Below are 24,056 nucleotides of genomic sequence, written 5' to 3'. Positions count from 1 at the left end.
ATGTTTGCATCTGTATGTTTATTTGAAAGAATTGGAGTACAAAACAGTGGCATTTTCTTCCAGAGAAATTAAGAGAAAATTGAACACGTTCCTTTTATTCTAATTTTGTGAACACCTTAAACATGACCTTTTCACTAACAGTCTTTGAGATACAGGTAGTATTAATATAAAAATTAAATAAAACGGAAAAATACCCTTAACATTAAATTGATTCGACTTGTGTCAAACGAGCCGATTTCATGACAATCCCTAAATTCCACTACAGTATGATACAAACAGAACGCTAAACAAACTCGTTAAAGTGTTAATACAGAAGCCTTTCTGAAACTCAAAAGATCAAAAGACTGTTGTGTTCCTGCACTTTATTCATCAGCTGACAATTGAAGGAAGATAAGTCACGTTGAATTAAAACCATGGCTGAAGAAAATGAACATCCACGCTGTATACCAAAGCACTTCTCTGTCAAGAAACATAATATTTGAGATCATTCCGCGCGGCGCAATGATAGTCTTACGAGTAGAATAAAATATACAGAGAAGAGAGTGAATTTAACTAGTCAAAAAAAAAAATAGATTAATAAAATGTTTATGTTTTCACATACCGTTAAGTGACAAAAAGAAATTAATTTACAATACTGTAACTTAATCAGTGTTGACAAACAGGTTAACTACTACTACTGTATCTAGATCATTTTAGAAGGGTGAGAATCATTCAAACTAAATTAATCTGCACAAAATAAACTGTGACACACTAACACTGTTTCTCTGTGAAAAGGAGGATGTCTGCAGGTCACATCAGGGCATCGACTTGATTAAAAATGTGACTGAGGTGACTGATAAGTGTCAGGCAGTCATTGATTGTGTAAAGAGAATTAAGGACAATTAAGCATGTGCTTAAAATCTTAGCTTAGGGGAAGACGTCTGCTCTGTTATTAAAGCAATGTAGACCAACTCTGTCGATCTCACTGGGAAAATAACAATCCAAGAACATTGTTTTCGCCATGATTTTTCAAAAACCAAACTATTAACTTGTTCAGTATAAATAAAGCCGCTGCTAACAAGACTGTGCTACAGAAGGTCAAATTAAGTTATTTCAGACATGTGAAAAGTCGTAGCATCCAGCTCCACAGAGTAACAAAGCAAAAAGCCTTTTAAACTGCATTCTCACAGCCTTGCCAGAGGCTGCGATTTATAGATGGCTGCCAAGATGCACACCTACATACAGTAATGAAAACCGGATACAAAAAATATATTGAGTACAACTGTACCAGCAGTGAATATTTTGAAAATGTTACGGATAAAAAATAAATTCTGAGTAAATATATAGTATAGAATAAGGTTTGTAATAGAACCCAGCTATTTGAAACATGCTTTCTGGTTAGACAAATCTACTATGATTGATATTAGTTTACTAAGTAATCACCCACAGTGAGCACACAAACGAGACACTCAACGTTTTTGGTTAACAGTGAATGAGTCCAGTTCAGTATCATACAAAAAGACAGATTAGTGTAGTGTCTTTAGAAAGCAGGGGGACCATTCGACACTTTCATTTGTTCTAATTAAGGCAGGTAACCTGCTACCCTAAATTGTCAGAAACTTAAAAAAAAAAGAAAGAAAAAAAAAACACAAATAAGACCCAGCCGTCCTCTTCTGAAGAAATAGGAAAGAGGTGTGAGTTAGCATGGGAACAATGAAGACCAGATTATGGCTTTTATGTGCATGCGAAAGGGAGCGTATTTCTTTGGATATCAAGAAAGGTAAAACAAAAACATGTGCTCCAAACAACCAACCACTTTGTTGATTTCATTATCAAAACAAAATAAAATCTGTGATTGTACTGATCCCACACGTAACATTGTGAAACCAACTCATAACAGTTTTTACTACCCTCCATCAAATTTTAGAGTACGAATCTGAGCTGATTGTTCAAATAGAAGGTGCACCTCGAGGTCCAAGAGGGAGCAGCCAATGCGAGCACCGTATTTCTTCTGTTGTTTATGGCAAAGGGAAGTTGATGCTTGGCAAGAGTTGCAGTGGATAATCTCCACGCTCATATGCAAATACTAAGGAAGTGATTGTAACATTGACTCCTCATGGATCCGCCTCTGGGGTTTGATGGCCCCCACCTTTAGACTTGAGTTGAAGCCAGGCATCTCCGAGCGCCTTGGCGAAGTGGTCATCCACTGAACCTGTGATGGACACCGAGTTGGAAACAGGCTCTGCTTCTTTATAGTTTTTTCCAAGGCTGCGGCGGAAGTGCTCCTCAATCACAGGATCGTTTATGGTGTTTGCTAAAATATTATTGTTAGTAGCGGAGGAAAAACAGATACCAGTTATTTCCAAGCATTTTCATAGACGAGAGAAGATATCGATGATGACTCAATCAAGTCAAGAGAAAAATTAGTGTCAGAATTATTATTATTTATTTTTTTTTAACTCTCTCCAACTTATTTTGGAGTAATTTAAAATGTTTTGGATAAGATACAAACAAATAAGAAAAAAATGTGAAGGGATAAGAGCACAAATGATGCTTTCCTCATCAAGACTCACTTTCAGAATTAGGTTTAGAACACTTAAGGAAAATGTAGTGAAAGTTTCGAGTGACATGAGATAAAATCTTATGCATATAACTTTCACTTTGTCAACCAGGTAGATTTAACAACATCTCTACCTCACCGGAGCAAAACATAATATATAGTGCCAACATCAGAACTATGAATATTTTTGTCATTGTTGGATGTAAATCAACCTCTAAGAAGCAGACAGCCAAATAACATCTTAGAACATTTCAGTGACCATTAATGAAACAATACACAAAGAGGGATATACTGTATATTACTATATACAAGTATTACTTTACAGATTGACTGTTGTTAAGACATTTAAAAGGCTTACCATTGCCCTTCTTCTGGTCTGTAGGGGGGCTGGGAGAGCAGCCATTCATGTGGCAGTGTGATAGGTTACAATTCCGGTTGCTTGCAGGGGCACAGGTGATAACAGAGGGACGATTCTATAAGTGGAAAAAATACATAACGTCAGCTTGTGTCTCAGAGAAACGGAAACAACCGAATTTCCCCCTAAGATTAATAAAGTTTTTCTGACTCTGATTCTTACATAGACAATCCTATGGCGTCGTTAGTCCCCAACTTATGAATTTCCTCTGGTCAGACATGACATGTAAAGATACTCTGTACTAATAGATTGTCTAATATATAGAGCTGTTTCCCACAGGATTTAATGAGACTATGGTGGGGGGACACTGAACCCTCTAGGGGGGTCCGGGGGCATGCACCCCCGGGAGAAAAATGTGTACATTTTAAAGTATGATGCATCAATTTTGAGCAAAATTAAGAGGTTAAATGTATTTTAAGGTGTTTTAGGTGTTTAAAACCTTCGAAACCTGCGCAGTGATTGAAAAGCTGTGAGTTGTAACACTATGCAGGAGGTATTATAAACAAGGTAACGGACCGTTTTAGGGAACGGACAAACAATCACACATTCCGGTGTGCACATCACATTTGACAGGGTAAACTGTACTTAAAATGTTCTTAGGAAAAAGAAATTTTTTTTTAATGTTCTTATAGTTGATAATAACTCCCTGACGCTAGCGGGGCAAATTAGACTATGGCGGGCCGCCACAGTCTAGTTAATTAATGGGAAACACTGTGTTGAATAACTGAAAAAGTCCTAAATGTACATTTGCTATTTAATTTTAGAGAACTCTACAGTGTACAAATACAGAGAATTAACTTCTGAAACAGTAAATGCATAGAGGCGTTCCCCTTCAGCTGGAAAGTGAAAAAAAGTATCCATATTTACTTTTAGGTCTAACACACCCCAAGAGGAACAAAGGACCTTCAGCCTTGGCAGGAGTAGTAACTCTACATATGACAATGATTCTAATATTTGTTTTGGGTTAGGCAAATCAAAATCAGGTATTTTTTAATGTCTCTTTTAAGGTTATGTGCTTTCCTTCTCGTCACAACATTAGATAGCCCTTACGTAAGTGTTACAAGTTGATCTACCTGCTGGCGCTCTGAAGTCCCACTACTGATGACGGACCTCTCTCTGCTCCCACCTCCAAGATCATGGCTGCTTTTGGTCAGAGCAAGAGGCTGATCAACAGCATAGCCAGAAATGGAAGCATACAGGTGGTTTCCATGGAGACCATTGGAGGAGGAAGTAATGTGCTCCACAGGAGTGTGACTGAGGCTCCAGTGTTCATTACGGTTGTCTCCAGCTGAGGGGCGAGCCCTTAATATAGAGAGGACAAAATGAACATGTACCACACAGCTTCTACTTTATGAGACATATTATACATCAACATAGTGGTGGGCGATATGGAAAAGATATATCACAATATTTCTGCAACACTTTAAAATGATAATCAAGCATTGTGTCCTCTTTTGTGTCTTTAAATCTATTCTAGTGTTCATCAGGTACATTTTAATAGTGATGCATTCATTTAAAAACTTGTGGACTTAAAACATAATACAGAATGTGAGTATTCTCTGACACATGGCCAAAGTAAGTTTTACAGAAATTAAGAGTTTTATTCATAGAGGGGGCGGGACATTGTTGATTGATAGACAGTCACCATGGTTACTCACTCTCCCCTGCCTGCTACACACTGAACGAGAGGAGAAAGAGCTGCTGACTGACATTACTTCAAGCAGCATGCATGCTGTTCAAAAACATTTTTATAACAACCGAGCTCCGGACTTCGCAGATATGATCGGCTCCCTCCTTTTCATAGTGTAGTTCAATTTGTATTTCCGTTATCACAACAGGTGAGTTTAGGGTGGAGAGGCTTGTTAGTAACTTGTAAAAACTGAGAGAGCAGGAAACACCGGCAGCATCAGTTTAGATCTCTCATCAATGACTGTCTGAGCCCCGCTCTGTCTGACGCTCAGCAGACTGTCAACGTCTCTCAGGCTCGGTGAAAGAGTTTGTTGTGTCGCCATCCAAAGTAGGCTACAAACCTTAATTGTGCAAACTCTGTAAAATAACTGCTTCTTGCAATCTTTTTACAGACTAATTTTATAAGAGTTTAGTTTTCATTTTCAGCAATCATCCCGCTCCGCTGCGGAGAATGAGACGCGTCTGTGTGGGAGCATAAACTGCAGCATGGTAGAAAGAACACTGTAACCAGATTCTACGATCTCTCTGCTAAGATCGTCAACACATTCTAATCTTTCACAATCTGAGATCGTTAGCGTAGCTCAGAGTCAGCATGATTTCTTAGACTTTGTTTTCAGGCTCAAATGTTTCTTGAAATGTAAAAACTTAAAGCATAGTGGTCTAAACGTTTACGCTATTGTTCAGATCATGATCAGGCCTTTTTTTCATAATATTGGACCAGACAATGTAATGCTTTTTTAGTTTGACTGTTCTTAGAGTTGTTAAATAAATACAATTCCTTGTGTATTATGCATAGAGCGATACTCTGATAACGACAGGACAGGCTCAGTATGACATTTGTGTTAGAATTGTTGAAAGGAACTTACAGCTGTGTGGCAAACAATCTGCTCATTTTTGTCATGTGGTCATCATCGCAGTTGATCCGATCGTCCATTTGTTCTTCCCCATACTTCCGTTTGCTTGGGCAGTGTGTAGGAGGCCCAGTTATGTTGGACATGGCAGTGGGAAGAGACGGGGTCCTGGATTCATCTTCAGAAAGTCATAAAAACTTTTTAATTACCATTGTTTTAATGCAAATACATTTATTATATTATGGACATTAATACAAATTGTATCTATGTCAATGTACCACATCTACAGTATACAATGGAGTAATAAAGATGAGTCTGTTGTCTTCATAAATATGTAGATCAGTATTCAGAGATGGAATTGATATTCAAGGTAACTTTTGAAAGGCTCAATTAACAATGGGGTAGTCCAAGTCAGATGTGTACAATCACACTGTAGACGCTCAGGAAATATGTCTGGCAAGGTCCCTGCACTCACATTCACTTCATGTGTCTGTCTACTCGCCGTTATATTTTATAGTTTCTGCTTATTATATGTCTACACTCGTGCACTTTAACTTATGTCAATACTGTCCATTTACAACTCTGTTTTTGCACATTTAATCTTTCATATTTAATCTTCCTATTTAAGACTAGTAATGCTTAGTTAAATCCTGGTTGTATATATATTCACATTCTTAGTTTTTATATTTTTAGTACTTATTTACTTTGTATTTAATATTATATTATGTTTAGATTTGCTAACATTGTGTTTTTTACTCATATTGTGTGTTGGATAACCTGCTGCTGTAACGCCACAATTTCCCATTTTGGGATCAATAAAGTAATTCTATTCTATTCATCGATCAGCATCTACATGTATTGATTTATGTGTTTCGAATCATGTTTTAAGAAATTAAACGCTACCAAGTTTTATTTTTGTACACCCTGTTACGTGCCGTAGTTTTGTGTGTTCTCTCTCTCCTGTGTGTGCTCCCCAGGTGTTGCTCCTCAGCCTCGAGTGCCCAGCCACACCTGTGGCTAATTACTAATCAGGAGCAAACTATAAAGAGCAGGAGAGAGGAGGTTGCCGGTTGCCAGTTGGTCGTTGGACTGCGTGTGTCTTTGACGAGAACTTTAGTGTGATCCTTCTGTGGAAGCTTTGTGTTCTGATTAAGGCCTTATTGTTCATATCTTGAGTGTTAGTTTTGAATTGGCTTCTCTTTTGTTTTGTGTTTCACATTTTGATTTAGTTTGTTAATAAATCATTTTAAACTTTCCTTATATTTAGTTCCTATTTCTTTTCCCTGGGTTTTAATTTATTGTTACTCCCCTCATCCCCTAGCCATCTTGGGCAACGTAACAATGTAAATGTAAAACAACAACACACCCGTTTTAAGTATGCCTCACTATAAAATTAAACCATTGTCAACTTAACACTCAGCTGAAGGTATTAATTGTTTAAATCGAACCATTCAACCAATTAACAATGTTGTGTACGTCACTCTAGATGTTGTGTACGTCACTCTAGATGTTGCGCACGTCACTCAAGTGGTTGCGTACGTCACTCTAGATGTTGCGCACGTCACTCTAGATGTTGCGCACGTCAGTCTAGATGTTGTGTACGTCACTCTACATGTTGCGTACGTCACTCTAGATGTCTCTCTAGATGTTGCGCACGTCACTCTAGATGTTGCGTACGTCACTCTAGATGTCTCTCTAGATGTTGTGTACGTCACTCTAGATGTTGCGTACGTCACTCTACATGTCTCTCTAGATGTTGTACATGTCACTCTAGATGTTGCGCACGTCAGTCTAGATGTTGTGTACGTCACTCTACATGTTGCGTACGTCACTCTAGATGTCTCTCTAGATCTTGTGTACATCACTCTACATGTTGCGTACGTCACTCTAGATGTCTCTCTAGATGTTGCGCACGTCACTCTAGATGTTGCGTACGTCACTCTACATGTTGCGTACGTCACTCTAGATGTCTCTCTAGATGTTGTGTACGTCACTCTAGATGTTGCGTACGTCACTCTAGATGTCTCTCTAGATGTTGTACACGTCACTCTAGATGTTGCGTACGTCACTCTAGATGTCTCTCTAGATGTTGTACACGTCACTCTAGATGTTGTGCACGTCACTCTAGATGTTGTGTACGTCACTCTAGCCATAAGAAAAGTTGTGAAAAAGTAAACATCAGACCTAAACCAAATCCTTCCTGACATATTTATGTGAACAAACTTCACATGTTACTTTCACAAAGAAGTCAAACTCAAATGTTATAAAAGACAGAACCATGTTAAACTAACCTTCGTAGTGCAGTCTCCCGATGTTATTGTTCATCTTGTCCAGGAACTGAGAGTTCAACAGGTCCATGCTAGTGAATCGCATTTACACGCACAAGCCTGTTGCTAACATCGATGTTAGCAGGATCTACAAGCAGGGCACCAGAAATCTTCAAAGAAAAGACACATTCGTGAAATAAGTCAGTAAACATGGGTGGAATCTCGTGGAAATAACCATTGTTATCTTGGCGTTGGTGTAGCAAGCGAAGGATGCTGACGTGAACGATTACAAAGTTAGCAGCACCACTAGCTAAACATGTAGCGTTAGCTGGGCTCAGATTAGCGCTACAAAGTTAAGACTATCTTAACCTCACATTTACTTTAACGTAGGTTTACAGACACGGTGTTTCTAACGTTCATTAAAACAGAGATACACGTTTGTATAACTTTACAAACTTCATAATTAAAATACTTCTACCTTCGTGGCAGGAGCGGGCGCAGCTAACGTTAGCTACTCCTCAACTTTGTTGTTAGAAGTTTCCCGATAAAGTTATCAAAAGCAAAGAAACGGTCCGCCACACCCAGTAAGTCAAAAAAGTACAGTTGAGTTATTTTCAGTCTTTTAACAACGAAGTTCCCAAAGTAACGATAACAATAACTCTTACTTACTTAACGATAAAATTAGGTTTTTTGCCACAACATCACCACGGCTAGCCCAGCTTGCCTTTATCCACGCACTTTCCCACCAGTGTTGCCAGATCTCGCGAGAGAAACAAGCAACCAGCTCTATGGAAACAAGCCCAAAACAAGCGACCTGGCTCCTCAAATAAATAAAATGAAGCCAAACAGGTTACCTAACCTACCACATAGATAGCAGTTGATAGCACACATATATATACGATATATATATATATATGTGTGTTTGTGTGTGTTTGTCTTGTCTCATTGTGGACGGATCCTGGAAATGGACAAACTATCGCGATCGTGTTCAGGCTTTATTGTGGAGAGTTGGGATTGAATCAGTAGGGGTTCATCATATAGGGAGCCACTGCACTTTAGAAAACAAGCCCAAAAAACCCACAACACCCGATATTTGCAAGCGACCTTACATAAAAACAAGCCCAAATTCGCTTATAACAAGCGGACCTGGCAACACTGTTTCCCACCGTGCTTGTCCTCGAACAAAAAAAAAAGGGTCGAGAGCGATCCTGGTGGAAACAGAGGGGGAAAGGGCGATGGATGTTAAAGCGTTTGGGAAATGCTCAACACCTAAGAGTTTAATGATTTTCAGCTACAATGTGAGTTTATTCCATTTAAACACGTGAATTTTCTTAAACTGTGATGTTGACGTTTTCCTATCGACCAAACCTCAAACAAAATGTACAATTAATTACTAGTAGCTGCAGAAGTTTAAAAATAAATCATACCTGTGCAAGATCCCTCTGCTCTGAGGATTGCAACAATAACTTAGCCTAATAGTTATATTAGTTAACCACTAACGACTATTGTTTTGATTTTTGTAATGGCATTTGAGGGCGGCCCCCTTATGATGAACTGTCTTTCATAAGTCTATTGAACTTAAACATTACAATAACCATAAGTCTGACCTTGCTCTCCAAACAAAACAAAAAAAAAATCACTAATAGGACTATATGTGTCATTACATGGACATACAATTTCTTGCAATAATCTCATAACATTGTGTAGGCTACACTCCAACAACGCGATGCAAGTAGCCCAGACATTTCCTGAAGCACATATATAATGGGTCACCCTCTCTGTACCATATACAGTCAATGCTCAGGACTGTTTGACTTTCTTATTTTTAGAGAGGTCTGATAAGTTCAATGGTTGGTTTTGATGATCAGTACACTACTACCACCAGCTGATGGCACTCTTTTACCAATGCAGAAGATTCAGTGCATTGTGGAGCTTTCTTAAGCCAACAGAAAAGTACACTTTCATCACAGTCTCTTTGGATGTGTTGGAAGAATTGCATCCTTTCTTTATCCGATTATATCATGCATCTTATTCTGTAAATGATTATTACAGAGAATTAAACATGTAGGATGCATAACCTTTATTTATAGGCTATATTCAAAAACATGAAAAATGGCCTCTGAGGGATTTACAATCCATTGAGCAAAAACAGCCATAACAAGACCCTAGATATCATAAAAGAATAACACCCTTTAACAGAAATAAATCATGTAATTTCCTTGACATGTATATTTTTCAAGTATAGGCACAATGACTGTACAAATTACAGTTTAGTCAAAGAAAATGACAGTATTTAAAAGAGTACACAATACTGTAAAATCCTGCATCGTCACTCAAACGCTAACCTCCACAATTCAGCATTGCAGCATTCCTGGCATTGTGAATATTGTGTTCTCATGCTGATTTTGTTGTTGTTGGAATGCTTAAAGCTAGTGCATGTTTTGTTGTTGCAACATGCTCAGGTTTAGAAAATACTTGCACGATCATATTTGTATTTTAACCCAAACTGCTGTACACATAAAAAGATCAAACATTTCAATCCCTTGAAGAGCCTATGATGGATATAAAAAAATGTTGCCATCTTTTTCAAGTATCTACCAATGTTGTGCAGATTGTGCACTCAAGTTTTGAGAGTGTTTATGTGCAAGTATATGTTGTATTGTGCAATGTTACATTTAAAGTATTTTATCTAATCACTTAGTGCAGCACTAAAAAAAAAGGGGCCTCTCCGGGCCTGTCAGTGCAGTTTCAATCTCCCAGTGGCCGAGCGAGTGTTCCCAGAGATCAGCCTCTAACCAGTCGAGCAGATATAAATAGCACAATGACAACAGTCATCAAGCATTTTAAACCCTCAGGATGTTCTGTGATAAAATATATACGTACTGAGAAATTAGTATTTCAATGACTCCGTCATAAAATGTATGTATCCTTAGATCAGTCGATTCAAACTGTGCAGCTCATTGGCCAGATTTGTTATGGCCTCTGAGCACGGCAAGTTATTGATTTATTGATATGTTTCCCGACTCATTTCTAAAATATTGGTTTTGTCACCTGCATGGAAATGGAGGTCTGCAATGGTTTCATCATGCAACCTCTGTTCCTTCTTTATTCTGTTCATACAACAATTAAGACATGTAAGGGCAACCTATGGTACTGTAATGAAGAGCACCACTGACCCTTTTTTTCTAAATATTTCAACATCAGTGGGGAATTAATAACAAGTGCTTTGAAAATATATGTCAGCTTTTTAGATATGTAAATACAAAGTTTTTCCAGTACAGAAAAACAATATAATACATCTTTGTGCAGTCATGAGCATGTGGATTTGATATGTGTAGATGTAAATGTTTATGTGAAAATGTAAAAGTGCATTGGTGAACTGTGCCACACAAGGTGGACATTTGTACAATTTTGTCTCAAAATAGCAGTAAGGTAAAGCATATATCATAGGCACCCATATATTATGTTAAATAATCATTAATGAGGAGATTGATAAATAATTAAGAGAAGTGGTTTACTGCATGCATTTGTGGCTCAAGGGACCGCTGCTGACGCCTTTCCCTCCATACAACATTGCCCACCAGTCGTAACAGCCATTTTAGATTTCATGGCTGCATCTTACTGGCACATCACTGCTCTGTATGGACAGTTGAAACAGAAGGAACATGGGGAACAGGAGTCAGGCAGTTATGATGTAGCACTCAGCATCCCCTCTTACACTTACACTGGAAACCCCTCTATTTTAAATGCTGTGGTTCAAAAAGCGTGACGCCTGTGAGGAAGGGAAGAAAATGGGGGAGGGGAAGAGAAGGCAAACACACGAGTGAGAGAATAGAGAGAGGAGAGGACGTGAGGAGGAAGGAGAGGCACAGGCAGAGGATCATTGAAATGGTTGAGGAGAGCACAGTGATTGGCTGAAGGGGAGTGAAGCGTCATGACTAGTGAGGGGGAGCTCTGAGGATGCTCCGCTGAACTGGGAGGGAATACATTCGCTTGGAGTTTGCATTGAGAGCTCAGCCATTACCAGCTGTAGAACAGGGACTCCTCTGCAGAATCATTTTCCACACCCAGTGCTTGTTGACTCTTCTGCTCTCTCGCCGCTGCAGCCATGAATTATCTACGCCGGCGTCTCTCGGACAGCACTTTCATCTCCAACCTGCCCAATGGCTACATGACAGACCTCCAGAGGCCCGAGCAAGCTCAGCCTCCTCCACCTGCCACCACCACCCCTGCCAAGTCTCCAACAACTGGACCCTCATCTCCCGCCACGTCCCCTGCACCAGAGAAAAAACCCCAGCCAGCTCAGTCCACTGGAGCTGGTTTCTTTAGCTCCATCACCAACGTTGTGAAGCAGACAGCTGCCTCAGCAGGGCTGGTGGAGCAGACCCAAGTCACGACACCTAAGAAGTTCAAGATTCTCCTGGTAATTGACGAGCCACAACAGGAGTGGTAAGACAATATGTTGCCTTCCTTAGTTTTAAAGTGAATCTTGAAAAATCCTTAGTCTATCTATTGATCTTTAGCTCACGTTTTTTACTTATCTCTCCTCGTGGTTTTGTTTGAATGTTGGAGTTAGAGGGAAAGATCCACAGACACTACATCTGTATCCAGCACCCTGCAGATGTGAATGGGAACTGCTGCTGTGATTTGATGGTACAGCATGCCAGTCTTACGATAAAACATACTGGTAGCAAGTACTTAGAGAAATACGGTCTATTGATTCCCAGCAGTAACACCATTACATGAATAAGAAAGGGTTTTTTATTGCCCTCTATTTTATCTGCTTGTCTGTAGTTTTCTTTTTGTAATACCTTTCACAGCAAAAGAAGGTTTAGAGCTACCTGTTAAAACATGGTGAATTAATGACCACCACTGATAGTATTGTCCATAAATGTGGCATTGCACTTTCTAAAAACCAGGTGGGGTAGAAATAGGAAAATGCACATGGATGTATACTGCAGTGCTTTCCTTTCATCAATGGGGTTTCCCCCCGCTCAGTGATCACATGACCAGCCCTGCGCTAACATAGGGCATCATTTATGTTACTAACCGCAGCCCATGTTGCATGGAGCTCCATTAGTGGTGATGTGGATTGGTAAGTAAAAACACAAGAGACAAGATAACATCAGCTGCATTTGCTGTTTGTCTCCTCGTGCTGGGTGAAAGCACCATTGTGTCATGAATATGAAGTGAGGGCTTATGTTGAAGTGCCGTGACACTGACAGTCAGTGTCCCTGGGGAATGTTACTCAGAGGTAGCAACAAGAATCTTTGTCAGTCAAGTCTTGAAAAGAATTATTTTGCGCTGAATAAGTATGCACAATGATTTGTAGGACACATCAGTTGTTTACACCGCTGAATTATTTGCACAGCAATGTGCACCGTAATAGAAAATATTGATATTTCATAAGTAGACAGCAACATCTTTCTAAAAAGAACTCTGTGATGTCTGTAGAGTAGAAAGCAAACTACTTTCACCTCAGATGACATGCAAATCTTTTGAGCTTCCTAAGGTCTGGTGGAAATATCACAGTTAAAGTTTGGGGTCGGTCATTTTCTTCAGATACACTTTATAAGTATATATATACTGTCTCAATATACTGTCTAAATTATCAATTCCCCCCAGTTAACTTCATCATTCATTTTGTACTGTATATACCCCCTGTTTTTATTCATTTATTTATTTATTTATTTATTTATTTATTTATTTATTTATTATTTATCTTATCTGTTCTGTTTAATGTGTATTTTTGAGCTTTCTTGTCTGTGCTGCTGTAACGCCCGAATTTCCCCTCTGGGGATCAATAAAGTACTATCCTATCCTAAGAATTTGGTTGAAACTGAAACAGAAATTAATAATTCATGTGTTGAGAAAAAGGAACGAAGAAAATCCATCATCTGTAGCAGTTGTAAGCATGTAAAAATTTCTACAAATTTGATGAAGGTAATTTGTTGCTTGTTTTGAGAATAAGCCAGTGTAATGAGAGGGCCAATGTAGTGAGAGTTAATTGTACACTGTTAAAAATACATATCTGAATCTTCTGAGGAAATAACCATCAACACACAGATTAATACAAATATTGTGACAATATGTGCCCATTCCAGGTAGCCCTGCAGTGTACTCTTAGCATGTGTGCAGGACTGGCATTTATATAATAGAGGCCTGGATCAATGTTAATAAGATCAGACCCTATCAGAGGGATGGATGCCAGCCTTGTTCCACATTTGTTGTGAGTGGAAAGGAAGCAGCTTGTTTAGGGATAAATATTACAGTCTTATGTACCACTATACAGACACTGCTGGCAGACAAAGACCATTTTAAGCATTAAACTAAAACCCTGACATTCATCAAAAGGTCATGCTAATCGAGAATATTGAGCATGTTGGGCTTGGAGTACGATAATGTCCACACTCCACAATTCTCACTGCTGGCATTTAACGAGATAATGATATGAAGTCGTTTCCCTGCGTTTGATAAAAACGTCAAGTGAGCTCCTGCTTTGAAATGATTACTATTGCCACATGCGGATTTATTCAATATAATGTGTGTTATTATGAACTCCACAGACTGATGGTGCTCTCGTTGCATGCTTTCTACATGGATCTGGGAGATGTTTACTATCAGTCGGGAGCTTTAACACCTCTTCAAAGGCCTTAGTCTCGCTAAGTGCTGCATCTATTTTTCATGGCTGCTCAATACCGCTGAGCAGGGAGGCGTTCATGTCTGTTGACAAGGTTTGGTTTCCGTTGGTTACTTCAATGAGACCTTTCACCCGGTTGTTGTTCATCACTATGGCAGTAGTAATCCTCCTTGGTGTGGTGCATGTCTCCCTCAGTCAGCGCCCTGTAGCTTTAACCTGTAGATGTTAATGTGGTGATAATGTTTGAAATGGTACTGTTTGGACTTTTAACTACGATATAGAGGAATAAATACCATTTTAAAGGTTAGGTAGAGAGGACTGTGCCTTGAATGTACTGTGCAATACTGAATGCTTTGTATTCAGCTCTCGCAGCAGCAGCAGGATGAAAACCACAGAGAAATAATTGGCCAGCTTTAAGAAGATGAAAAATGTCTTCATCATCTTACAGGTTTTGCCAATTCCTAATATTATTTATAATGTTGGCACACCTTCTACAGTCTATGGATATTATTGTGCATCACTGGTGGCTGTTTCAGGACTTATTTCTGAAAGCTTCACTGTCAGAGTAAGCAGACATGGTGGCCTCAAGATACTCATACTCAGAATGAAATCAGGTCTAGAGTCCTTGAGACTAATTGCATCTGGCAGAAGGTTCGCCCATCAACATCTATTTATCAGCCCTAATTTCAGAAGATTTCTGTACATACAGACTGCATGATTGTGTGTGTGTGTGTGTGTGTGTGTGTGTGTGTGTGTGTGTGTGTGTGTGTGTGTGTGTGTGTGTGTGTATGTTCACATTAATGTTGTGTACAGTTCTGTCCTCATACTCAAAAAAATGACATTTCCTGTAATCATTCAGATATTTTTAGAACCTTGAATACTACAACAAAAACTAATGCTTTGATTTTGTAAAATTATCTCAGAAGTCAGAACAAACATTTATCTTACTTTTACTTTTTAATTAACTATTTCACATAATAGGACACACGACAGACTATAACACATATTGAGATTCAGAAGCATTCATCAACAAGACATTTGTCAAGAAATCCTTTATCGCGTTGCTGCAATCGCCCATGCTAACAAGATAATCTAGTGTAGGGTGACCGTGCAGCTCAGAGCAAGAAGAGGCAGAGAAAATCTAACAATAAAATCACTCTAGAAAAAGCGGGTTTGAGTCTTCTTAAAAGTGTGCATAAAGAAGACAAAAGTAAATAGTAGTAGTAGAGATTGATTTGAATGAGGCCATTGTTGTGCAACAGGTTGTTTTAGGCAGAATCATTCACTGTACATGATGAAATATGTGCTGATGAAATCACAGTAACTGCCAGGCTTAGATCAAATATAGAGACAGAAGCTCCCTACACCCCATGTGTTTTCCTGATAGATGAAGCTGCCAGACATCCATAGAGGTTAGTTTTGTTCCAGGAACGCCATGCTATATATATATATATATATATATATATATATATATATATATATATATATTACTCCTATATGACAGGAGGAGCAGATGTTCCACAGTCTTACTTATCAGACTGCTTACTCATCTTCTCTGTCTAGATTTCAAGCAAAGAGGCTCAGACTGCCTTTTATTCTGCCTATTAATGTTCAAAATTACAAAAGAAAATACATAGGGGACTGTTTAAACTGGAGCCAGACTAGGAATATTTGCACTGTGAGCTTAACCTTGATCAAACATTACCCCTATGTGAGAGTGAATGTTAAGCAGGCTAAGTGATGAGACATTAAAATTCAGCAAGGGCTCCCGCTTACCAAGCTTGGGGGTGAATCATCTAAATGAAAAAGTTCTTTCACAGCGATGTGTAATTTGGCAGTAGTTTGTCTTTACAAGCATTAATGAAGTCTCTTAATCATTCAGTGGCTGTGTTTGCATACTATTTCTTTAAAATTCCACGAAGAAACAGTCTTATATGTTTTTTTTTATTACCTTGTTTGTCATTCAACTCAGAGGACCCATATTGATTTCTACAAATGAAAGATTATAAGGAAACATCTAGCTATCATGCTCCTGGCTCTCTCTCTCTCTCTCTCTCTCTCTCTCTCTCAGTGAGCGGCTGCAGGCTCTGTGCCCAGTCTGAAGGCCAGTCTGTAAGTCAAGGGCAGAATTATCTCCCTTATAAAGCAATCACTCACTTAAACACAAGTACAGGTAAAGTTAAAGGTAGAGTCAGGAGCAGCTTGTAAACACAAGATTCATATTGGGGCCCCTCCTCCTGGGCTCACCGCCTCCAGAAGCGCACGCCCACTGCAGGTTTAATGTGTACGTATATACTGCTGCTTGTACCTACACTTCCAGCTACCTGACACTATATGCTTACTACATTTGTTGTTATGGAAAAGTCGATAATTTAGCGAGCTGGAAAAAGCTAACCGCCGGTGTTTGGCACTTGCCTGTCAGACAGAAAGCAGGCCAACTCCGTGTCTGAGGGTGAACGCCAACCCAAGGTTCGCCCTCATTTTGGAACAAGCTTTATCTGCTAGGCGTTTCACCTTACTATGATTATACATTTTCTTCTCTCCCACTACGTCCACATTATTTGCCTGTTTGAATGGCGTCCAATCGCTGAATTGTATCCACTCCAAAACGCACCTATGAGCTGTCATTGGCTACGGGAAATACACCTGCTCCCCGTCAAGAAACGTCCCAAGTCAACCCAAACTTTAAAATTCAGGTAGAGGACAGGGTCTCTGCAGACACACTCACCACCACACATGTATGAGTCATGAGTGATGACTGAGAGGCATTACTTTTGAAACCACTGACTCTATCTTAAACACAGCACGAGCCTTGATTTTAACCAGAGGAGCGTCTAAAAATTGCATTTTAATGTATTGTGATGAAAGTTCATCTTTCAATATGTGGCTCAGGGATCATTTCACGGATTAAACACGAGCATTATAGTTTGCATTGCTCCACGCAGCCTTTCAATGCTGACATAAAAAAACAAAATGAAATCAGAGGCTTGTCTTTTTCACGCCTCGTCTCTGTTTTCATGTCTAGGGCCCTGTTTTGAAAACACTCTCGATCTACAGTATGTATTGGCAACGAGCATTTATCACAGCACGCAGACGGCTTTTCATTCTCCCAGATATGAGCTGGGATTAATTTTTTACTGCTTGTTTTTCTTGTCAACCAAATAGAACCCCGTGCTCTTATTAGATTAGGGGTGAATTGTTCAGCTTTACCTTCTCACATGATATTGCAGGGAGTGAAGGGTACATGACAGCAGGGAGATAGAAACGAAGTAGAAGAGAAAGTGAATCCTACAAAACATGAGATCAAAATACAAGAACTGAAACGCAGATATCCATCAATCCCTATGTGAAAACTTGTCATTTTATTTTCCCACTGTTTGACTGCAGTACATATCTCCTTTCAGCATGGAGAATAAAAACCTCCAGAACGCTAATTTATGGAGAAAGAAGGAAGAGGTTCTGCTCTGGGCCCCCATGAGTATTGATTTACTGGAGATCTCCCCTCTCTACTGTCAAAGCTTAAGTTGTCAGGTCCAGTGTCTGCACATCAGTTTAGGGAAGATTATAGATATCAAACACTCAGTTAAAACGCTGTGTTGCTTCTGCAGGTTTCAGGTCTGCGTGCTGTCAGATCCATATTGACCTTAAATACTGTGGGGATCCAAGACCAGCCGGTGTGGTTTTGATTTGAGCTTGGGAACAAAGTGTCTTAAAAAATGTTGAATCACTATTCATTTCAGGTGTAGCTTTGTTCCCCATTAAAGTGGATTCAGTTGTGGTGCTGGTGGGGCAGTGGTTGGTGCGCACGCCCCATGTATGGAGGCCTCCAAGCGGGCGGCCCGGGTTCGCATCCCACCTGTGGCTCCTTTCCCGCATGTCATTCCCCACTCTCTCTCTCTCCCTGATTTCCAGCTCTACCCACTGTCACTATCTCTACATTAAAGGCACAAAATGCCCAAAAATAAATCTGTGGATTCAGTCGGTGCGTTAAACATGCTACCTCGCTGTGTTACCCCAATAAGGTGCTACCGCGAGCAGACCGGGATGAAGGTACTGCTAAATTGCACTATTTGTGTGGTGTGGTTGGTTGCCATAAGAATAGACAGCCTTCAAAGTGTTGCTATGCTTTATCTCTACCCTGGTTGCCAGATTGACATGAATAAGTGTTATGTGGCTGTGTTTCAGCATTTAGAAAAGCCTGAAAGGGAACGTTTGTCTACTCTGTGCTTCCAACATTCAACAAAGAGTGTATTGAATATTTCTCATAATTTTGGTGTTGATTGTTTTTACATGCTGGAATTCCACTGATATTATTCTCTGATAGGAAATATTCATACTTTTACATTTAAAGTTAAAAAAAAAAATTGTGTTTCTGTTTCATCAGGGCAAAATTATTCCGTGGAAAGAAGGTTCTTGGAGATTATGACATTAAAGTGGAACAGGTATGTTGATTGTTCACTTCAAGTTCTTGTGTAAAAAAAAACAGAGATGTTGAAGCACTCTGTCCTCATGTGATTTTTTTTTTTTTTTTTGATCTCCTCAGGCTGAATTCAATGAGATCAACGTTGTGGCTCACGCCAATGGGTCCTGCAACGTTAACATGCAAGTTCTCAGAAATGGCACCAAGGTGATGAGGTGAGACACACACACATACACACACATCAATGAAGACAGGAAAGCAGAGACACCTCATGGCTGCCTGACGCATGTGCATTTCTGTCAACACTTTTAGTGTTACAATTGTTTTAGTTTTCTGTGCAGATTTTTGTCACATTTCTGCTGTATTTTTATCTTCTAGGTCGTTCAAGCCAGACTTTGTCCTCATTCGCCAACATGCATTCAGTATGACCCAGAACGAGGATTTTCGCAACCTGATCATTGGTCTGCAGTATGGAGGTGTCCCGAGCATCAACTCTCTCGAGTCCATCTACAACCTGTGTGACAAGCCTTGGGCGGTAAGCACTCAGCGGCAGGGGAGATCTGTAAAGCACGGAAGAGAAGAAAATATTGATATTTTCTCAGTAATCTACTCAGTGAATGAATCTATAAATTGTATCTAATTAGTTTAACTTCTTGTGTGCCCAGTTTGCCCAGCTAATCAATACCCACAGGAAGCTTGGTGCTGAGAAGTTCCCTCTGATTGAGCAGACATTTTACCCGAACTACAAGGAGATGGTGAATATCTGCCACCAACCACTTTCTACTACAACAAAAATAACTTCAGAATTTCATTGGCACTAAGCAAATAACTCTGAACTTTATTATTTTAGGTAAGCATGCCATCGTTCCCCGTTGTCGTGAAGATCGGACATGCCCACTCTGGCATCGGGAAGGTATGAAAAGTCCATCATTTTGTTCAAAATTCAACTTTAGACCATTTGAAACAAACAGAGTGTTTTAAAAATATCATGTTGCTGCAAGCATCAATGAAGTATAACATCCCATTTGAAATCCTATGCCTGGTCCTGCCTCACCTGTCTGTTGTTCTGTACAGGTGAAGGTGGACAATCACAGTAAGTTCCAGGACATAGCCAGTGTTGTGGCTCTCACGCAGACGTACACCACCACAGAACCTCTTATTGACTCCAAATACGACATCAGAATCCAGAAGATTGGCAATGACTATAAGGCTTACATGTATGTATAAAAACACTTTATCACTCCAACTTAACAAGCGGATGAGAAAAGAAACTGAAATTGAAATGTGTGTGGATTTCACATTTCAGGAGAACATCTATATCCGGCAACTGGAAGACCAATACTGGCTCAGCTATGCTCGAACAGGTGGCTATGACTGAAAGGTATGTGTTCACTACTAATCATATTAGTCCTCAATACAAAATCATATATTTCATTTTCTGTATCAATAGCAAAGAATGATGGTGTTTTAATCAGTTTGATCATAATATCTACATGTGTATTTAGTACCTTGTTCAGTAGAAGTGAACAAAAGTGATCATCGGAGTTGGGTGCAGCTATTTGCTTCTGCTTGTGAGTCATATTTTTATTGTTTTGTTCAGGTACAAGCTGTGGGTGGACACTTGCTCAGAGATTTTTGGGGGTCTGCTCATTTGTGCAGTCAAAGCTATCCATGGGAAAGATGGCAAAGATTACATCACAGAGGTAGGAAACGAGGATAATCAGATTTGAAAGTTTCATTTAATAATTATAATGTCTGTAACATACCAAACGGCAATGATGTAAAGTAAAAGTACAAATGCTGGCTGGTCCTTCAGGGGTAGTGCGTATCATCCATCTTAAATGGGGCATATAGAAAGGTTCACATGAGGCTGTTGACACCCTCTCTCTCTCTCTCTCTCTCTCTTTGCTGTCGTCCATGTGCCGTAGGTGGTGGGCTCTGCTATGCCCTTGGTAGGGGAGCACCAGGCCGAGGACAGGCAGCTCATCGCTGACATGGTGCTGGCAGAGATGAACCAATCAGCAGAGAAGGACACAAATGCTCCCCAGAGACCCACCACTATACAGCCGTCCCAGGTGAAGGAACTCGCCAGAGGCTTTTATTAAGTCTAAATCATGATGGATATAATGTTGATATCCTATTTGTGTTTTTGCAAGTTATGTACACCATTGTATTTAAGTGATCTACCACTTTTAGACCTCACTCACCACAATAAAAAAGCATCAGATTTGATCTTGCTGAATTGGTTGTTTCTTTGTTCTTACAGGGAGCTGGCCAGAAGGGAGAGGTTGTCGGTGAACTGACTAAAAACGGCGCCGGACGCCCGCCTCAAGGTTGTCTGCAGTACATTCTCGACTGTAATGGCGTCGCAGTGGGTCCAAAACCAGTCCAGGCCAACTGAGTCACCCAGGAGAAAAGGGGGGAGGTCTCAGAGTCAAGGAAACAAAGGTGTACCTTAGCTGAACACAAGCGCAGACAAGTGTATGGATGCCAACAGCTAGAATCAGATCTGGGTGACGTGAGCTTGGTACAGCTGAGTGCTGGCCTGGACTGTGTTTTTAACTCTATGCAGTGTCAAAATGTACTGTCTACTTGTTGACCTGTTGATTTGTGTGCTTGTATTGGTCACCTAAGTTTCAGTAGTAGCTGTGTTTTTTTTAATTCTTTGGGGCTGTTGTTGATGATGTAAAAGCAGATCGTGCCTACACTGAGTCCAGTGCTGCTCTGTGCTACCTGTTTGACCCAACTATGACTCCTTTTTTTTTTTTGGCCCCCTACCCTCTTTCTGTTTTCTATTTTGGTGTGTACCTTATAGATATTGTTCAAACTGTGGACTATTGTGCAGTTTGAAGTTTGTGTATATCTCGATAGGTATTCAGTGTGTGAGTGTGTATGGCTGTAGTGGTGTTTATTTTCATACTTATACTAATAGATATATTTATTTTTGTTTGCATGATTGATACAAAGGCAGGTGTAAGTCAGTTGTTAATGTCTGATTAGTGGGGATGTTCATGTGACGTCCCTGTTTTACTCAAGCTGTGTTCCCTGTGATCCATGCATTGTGAATGTGTCATAAGAAATGCATATAATATAGGCTCCTAAGGTTACATTAACTTATACATTCATAACCATACATAACCTGCAAACACACATAGTACACACATTCAGTTTGTGGCCTTTCTTAAAGTTATTTTTCTCTTAAATGTTGCCGTGTCACAAGAAACGAGATTATTTAGAGTGGTCTTTAGCAAATAGAGATATAATAAATAAAATAAGATTTAACTAAGATTTTATCATATAGAATGCTGTTCAGGTGTGCAAACACAACTTAAATATATATGTATCATTTTTAACCAAAGAATAAATCTACTTTGAATCTGTCTTTGCACTCCAGTAACCCGCATTGTAAATATCAACAGGGGAGCTGCAGTAGTCACATGTGTGTGATTTCTTCAGAGAACAGCGCTCCAAGGCGGTACTTATGTTTTCAAACAGCCTGTCGTAAATTACACACCAGAGAAAGGACGCTGTATTCCAAATGTTGTCTTTTTGGGTTTGGTTGTTTGGAAGCAGGCTGGTAGTGAAAAGGTGTATAATATATCATTATTTATTATCATGCCAGATATAAAGTCCCCCCCCATTCCGCCATGCTGCCCTCACATTGGATATCAGCTACCGGTGGTGTTGCCATGACAACAATACAAGTGCTCTGAGTTTTTAGTGTGGACTGTGATACTGCCATACAAAGATTCAACACGTTTACCCAGATCCCACTCTTCCAGTGAGCTGATGGAAAGTGCAATATTTAAGTCATTGTTTTGTTTTTTTTAGCTTACTAATAATGTACTTTATTTTTCAAATCAGATCTTCCATCAAATTCATTCAAAAAGTTATAGTCATCTGCACATTGAACTGTTTAAAAATGTTGTCACACTAACGTCACAATCACTTTGTTGTCATCAAGCCGCTTTTGTGAAGGGAACATTCCCTTTTATCCCAAAACCCCAAAAAATAGCGTCAAGATTTTTTCAGCAAGCTCTGTGAATCGTTCTTTCCCATCTTGTACAAAGTGCCATTTTATCTGTGAGTGTATCCTTGTTAAAGCCATGCCTGCGGCTATATGGATGTGTTGTTCTGTTTCATAGGAAACACGCCAAGATACTTTATTTCCCAAAGCGAGGGACATGCAGAGGTACCCCAGTCTGTAATATCTGCATGATGTGGTTCAGTGATGGTGATTGAATATTTGACAAATTGCAATGTTTGTTTGCCCATTGTATTGAGGTATAAAGTATATGTTCAGACCAACAGGACTGTAACCATTAAGGGCCATGATAACTTATATATATGTACTTTAAAACCGGTGTTAGACTGTTTAAATTATGATCAGAATACAATATCATGTGGAAAAAAATCTATTATGGATATTTCCCCTCTGTCACTGGCAATAAAGCTTCCTTTGCAATATAAGTTTGGTCTGAGTGTCCTCATGTGTATGTTGTGATAATCACTGTTAAAAAAACAACACTCACACTCAATTATGTCACATATCAGAGAGCAGGCCATACCACAGAGCACACACACTCTCTCCTGCACACACTCCATGGCTTCCAATGCATGAAGTGTTTACTGAACTGTGTTAGAGGGGATTGTATTGTGTTCATGTTTTCATTTAGCTTTTTTGTGACTTTATTTTGCCGTGTCTGTTTTACACGTTCAGTTGATCAATAAAATAGGGCTTTAAGAAAATGCTAATCCATGTCTAAACAAACAAACAAAAAAACATAACTCTTGACACTGTGTGTCATCATCCTGTCTTTAAATCTAAGCTGTCTGAGTTTTATAAATGATGTCACAATGTGGACTTAAGGATAACATTTTTGTAAAGGTGAAGAAACACTGGGACAGCTGGAATCCATAGCATTGCTTTAAGGACTGTATTTGAATAAGTTAAGAAGAGTATGATGAACACAATTTGGAACTTACATATACCATCCATACACCTGTCAAGTCCAATGGTTACATCAGCTCTATGTGTGTAAATAAAAATGTAAATAAACAGCATACTTATAATTGAGGGTACTGTTAAAGATAAAAGGTGGTAGCTACATTATACTGAGCGCTTTATGAACATTACAATTATGAAAATATAAACATGCAGTACAATGTAAGTTACAACAGCTGTATTAGTTGGAGAACAAGCTGTATATGATAACTTTACACACACACACACAC

The 24,056-nt window shown here is 39.4% G+C and overlaps 2 protein-coding genes across 2 annotated transcripts; one reads left to right on the top strand and one right to left on the bottom strand.

Moving 5' to 3' along the window:
• LOC132989399 (transcription cofactor vestigial-like protein 4) lies at positions 1-8,536 on the bottom strand. Its single transcript, XM_061057009.1, has 6 exons — positions 8,431-8,536; positions 7,786-7,931; positions 5,510-5,672; positions 4,028-4,256; positions 2,898-3,012; positions 1-2,293 (listed from the first exon to the last, which is right to left on the bottom strand). The coding sequence occupies exons 2-6, from the start codon at positions 7,865-7,867 to the stop codon at positions 2,094-2,096; spliced, it is 789 nt and encodes a 262-aa protein (XP_060912992.1). The 5' UTR covers positions 7,868-7,931; positions 8,431-8,536; the 3' UTR covers positions 1-2,093.
• A 3,127-nt stretch (positions 8,537-11,663) lies between these two features.
• syn2a (synapsin IIa) lies at positions 11,664-23,291 on the top strand. The gene is made up of 11 exons (XM_061057456.1): positions 11,664-12,210; positions 18,786-18,843; positions 18,945-19,036; positions 19,200-19,356; positions 19,487-19,576; positions 19,672-19,734; positions 19,896-20,038; positions 20,128-20,202; positions 20,422-20,524; positions 20,750-20,896; positions 21,088-23,291. The coding sequence occupies exons 1-11, from the start codon at positions 11,870-11,872 to the stop codon at positions 21,220-21,222; spliced, it is 1,404 nt and encodes a 467-aa protein (XP_060913439.1). The 5' UTR covers positions 11,664-11,869; the 3' UTR covers positions 21,223-23,291.
• The last annotated feature ends 765 nt before the right edge of the window (positions 23,292-24,056 follow it).

Source organism: Labrus mixtus, chromosome 15, assembly GCF_963584025.1.
Source record: "Labrus mixtus chromosome 15, fLabMix1.1, whole genome shotgun sequence".
Lineage (NCBI taxonomy): Eukaryota > Metazoa > Chordata > Actinopteri > Labriformes > Labridae > Labrus > Labrus mixtus.
This window is presented reverse-complemented; position numbering and strand designations above follow the sequence as displayed.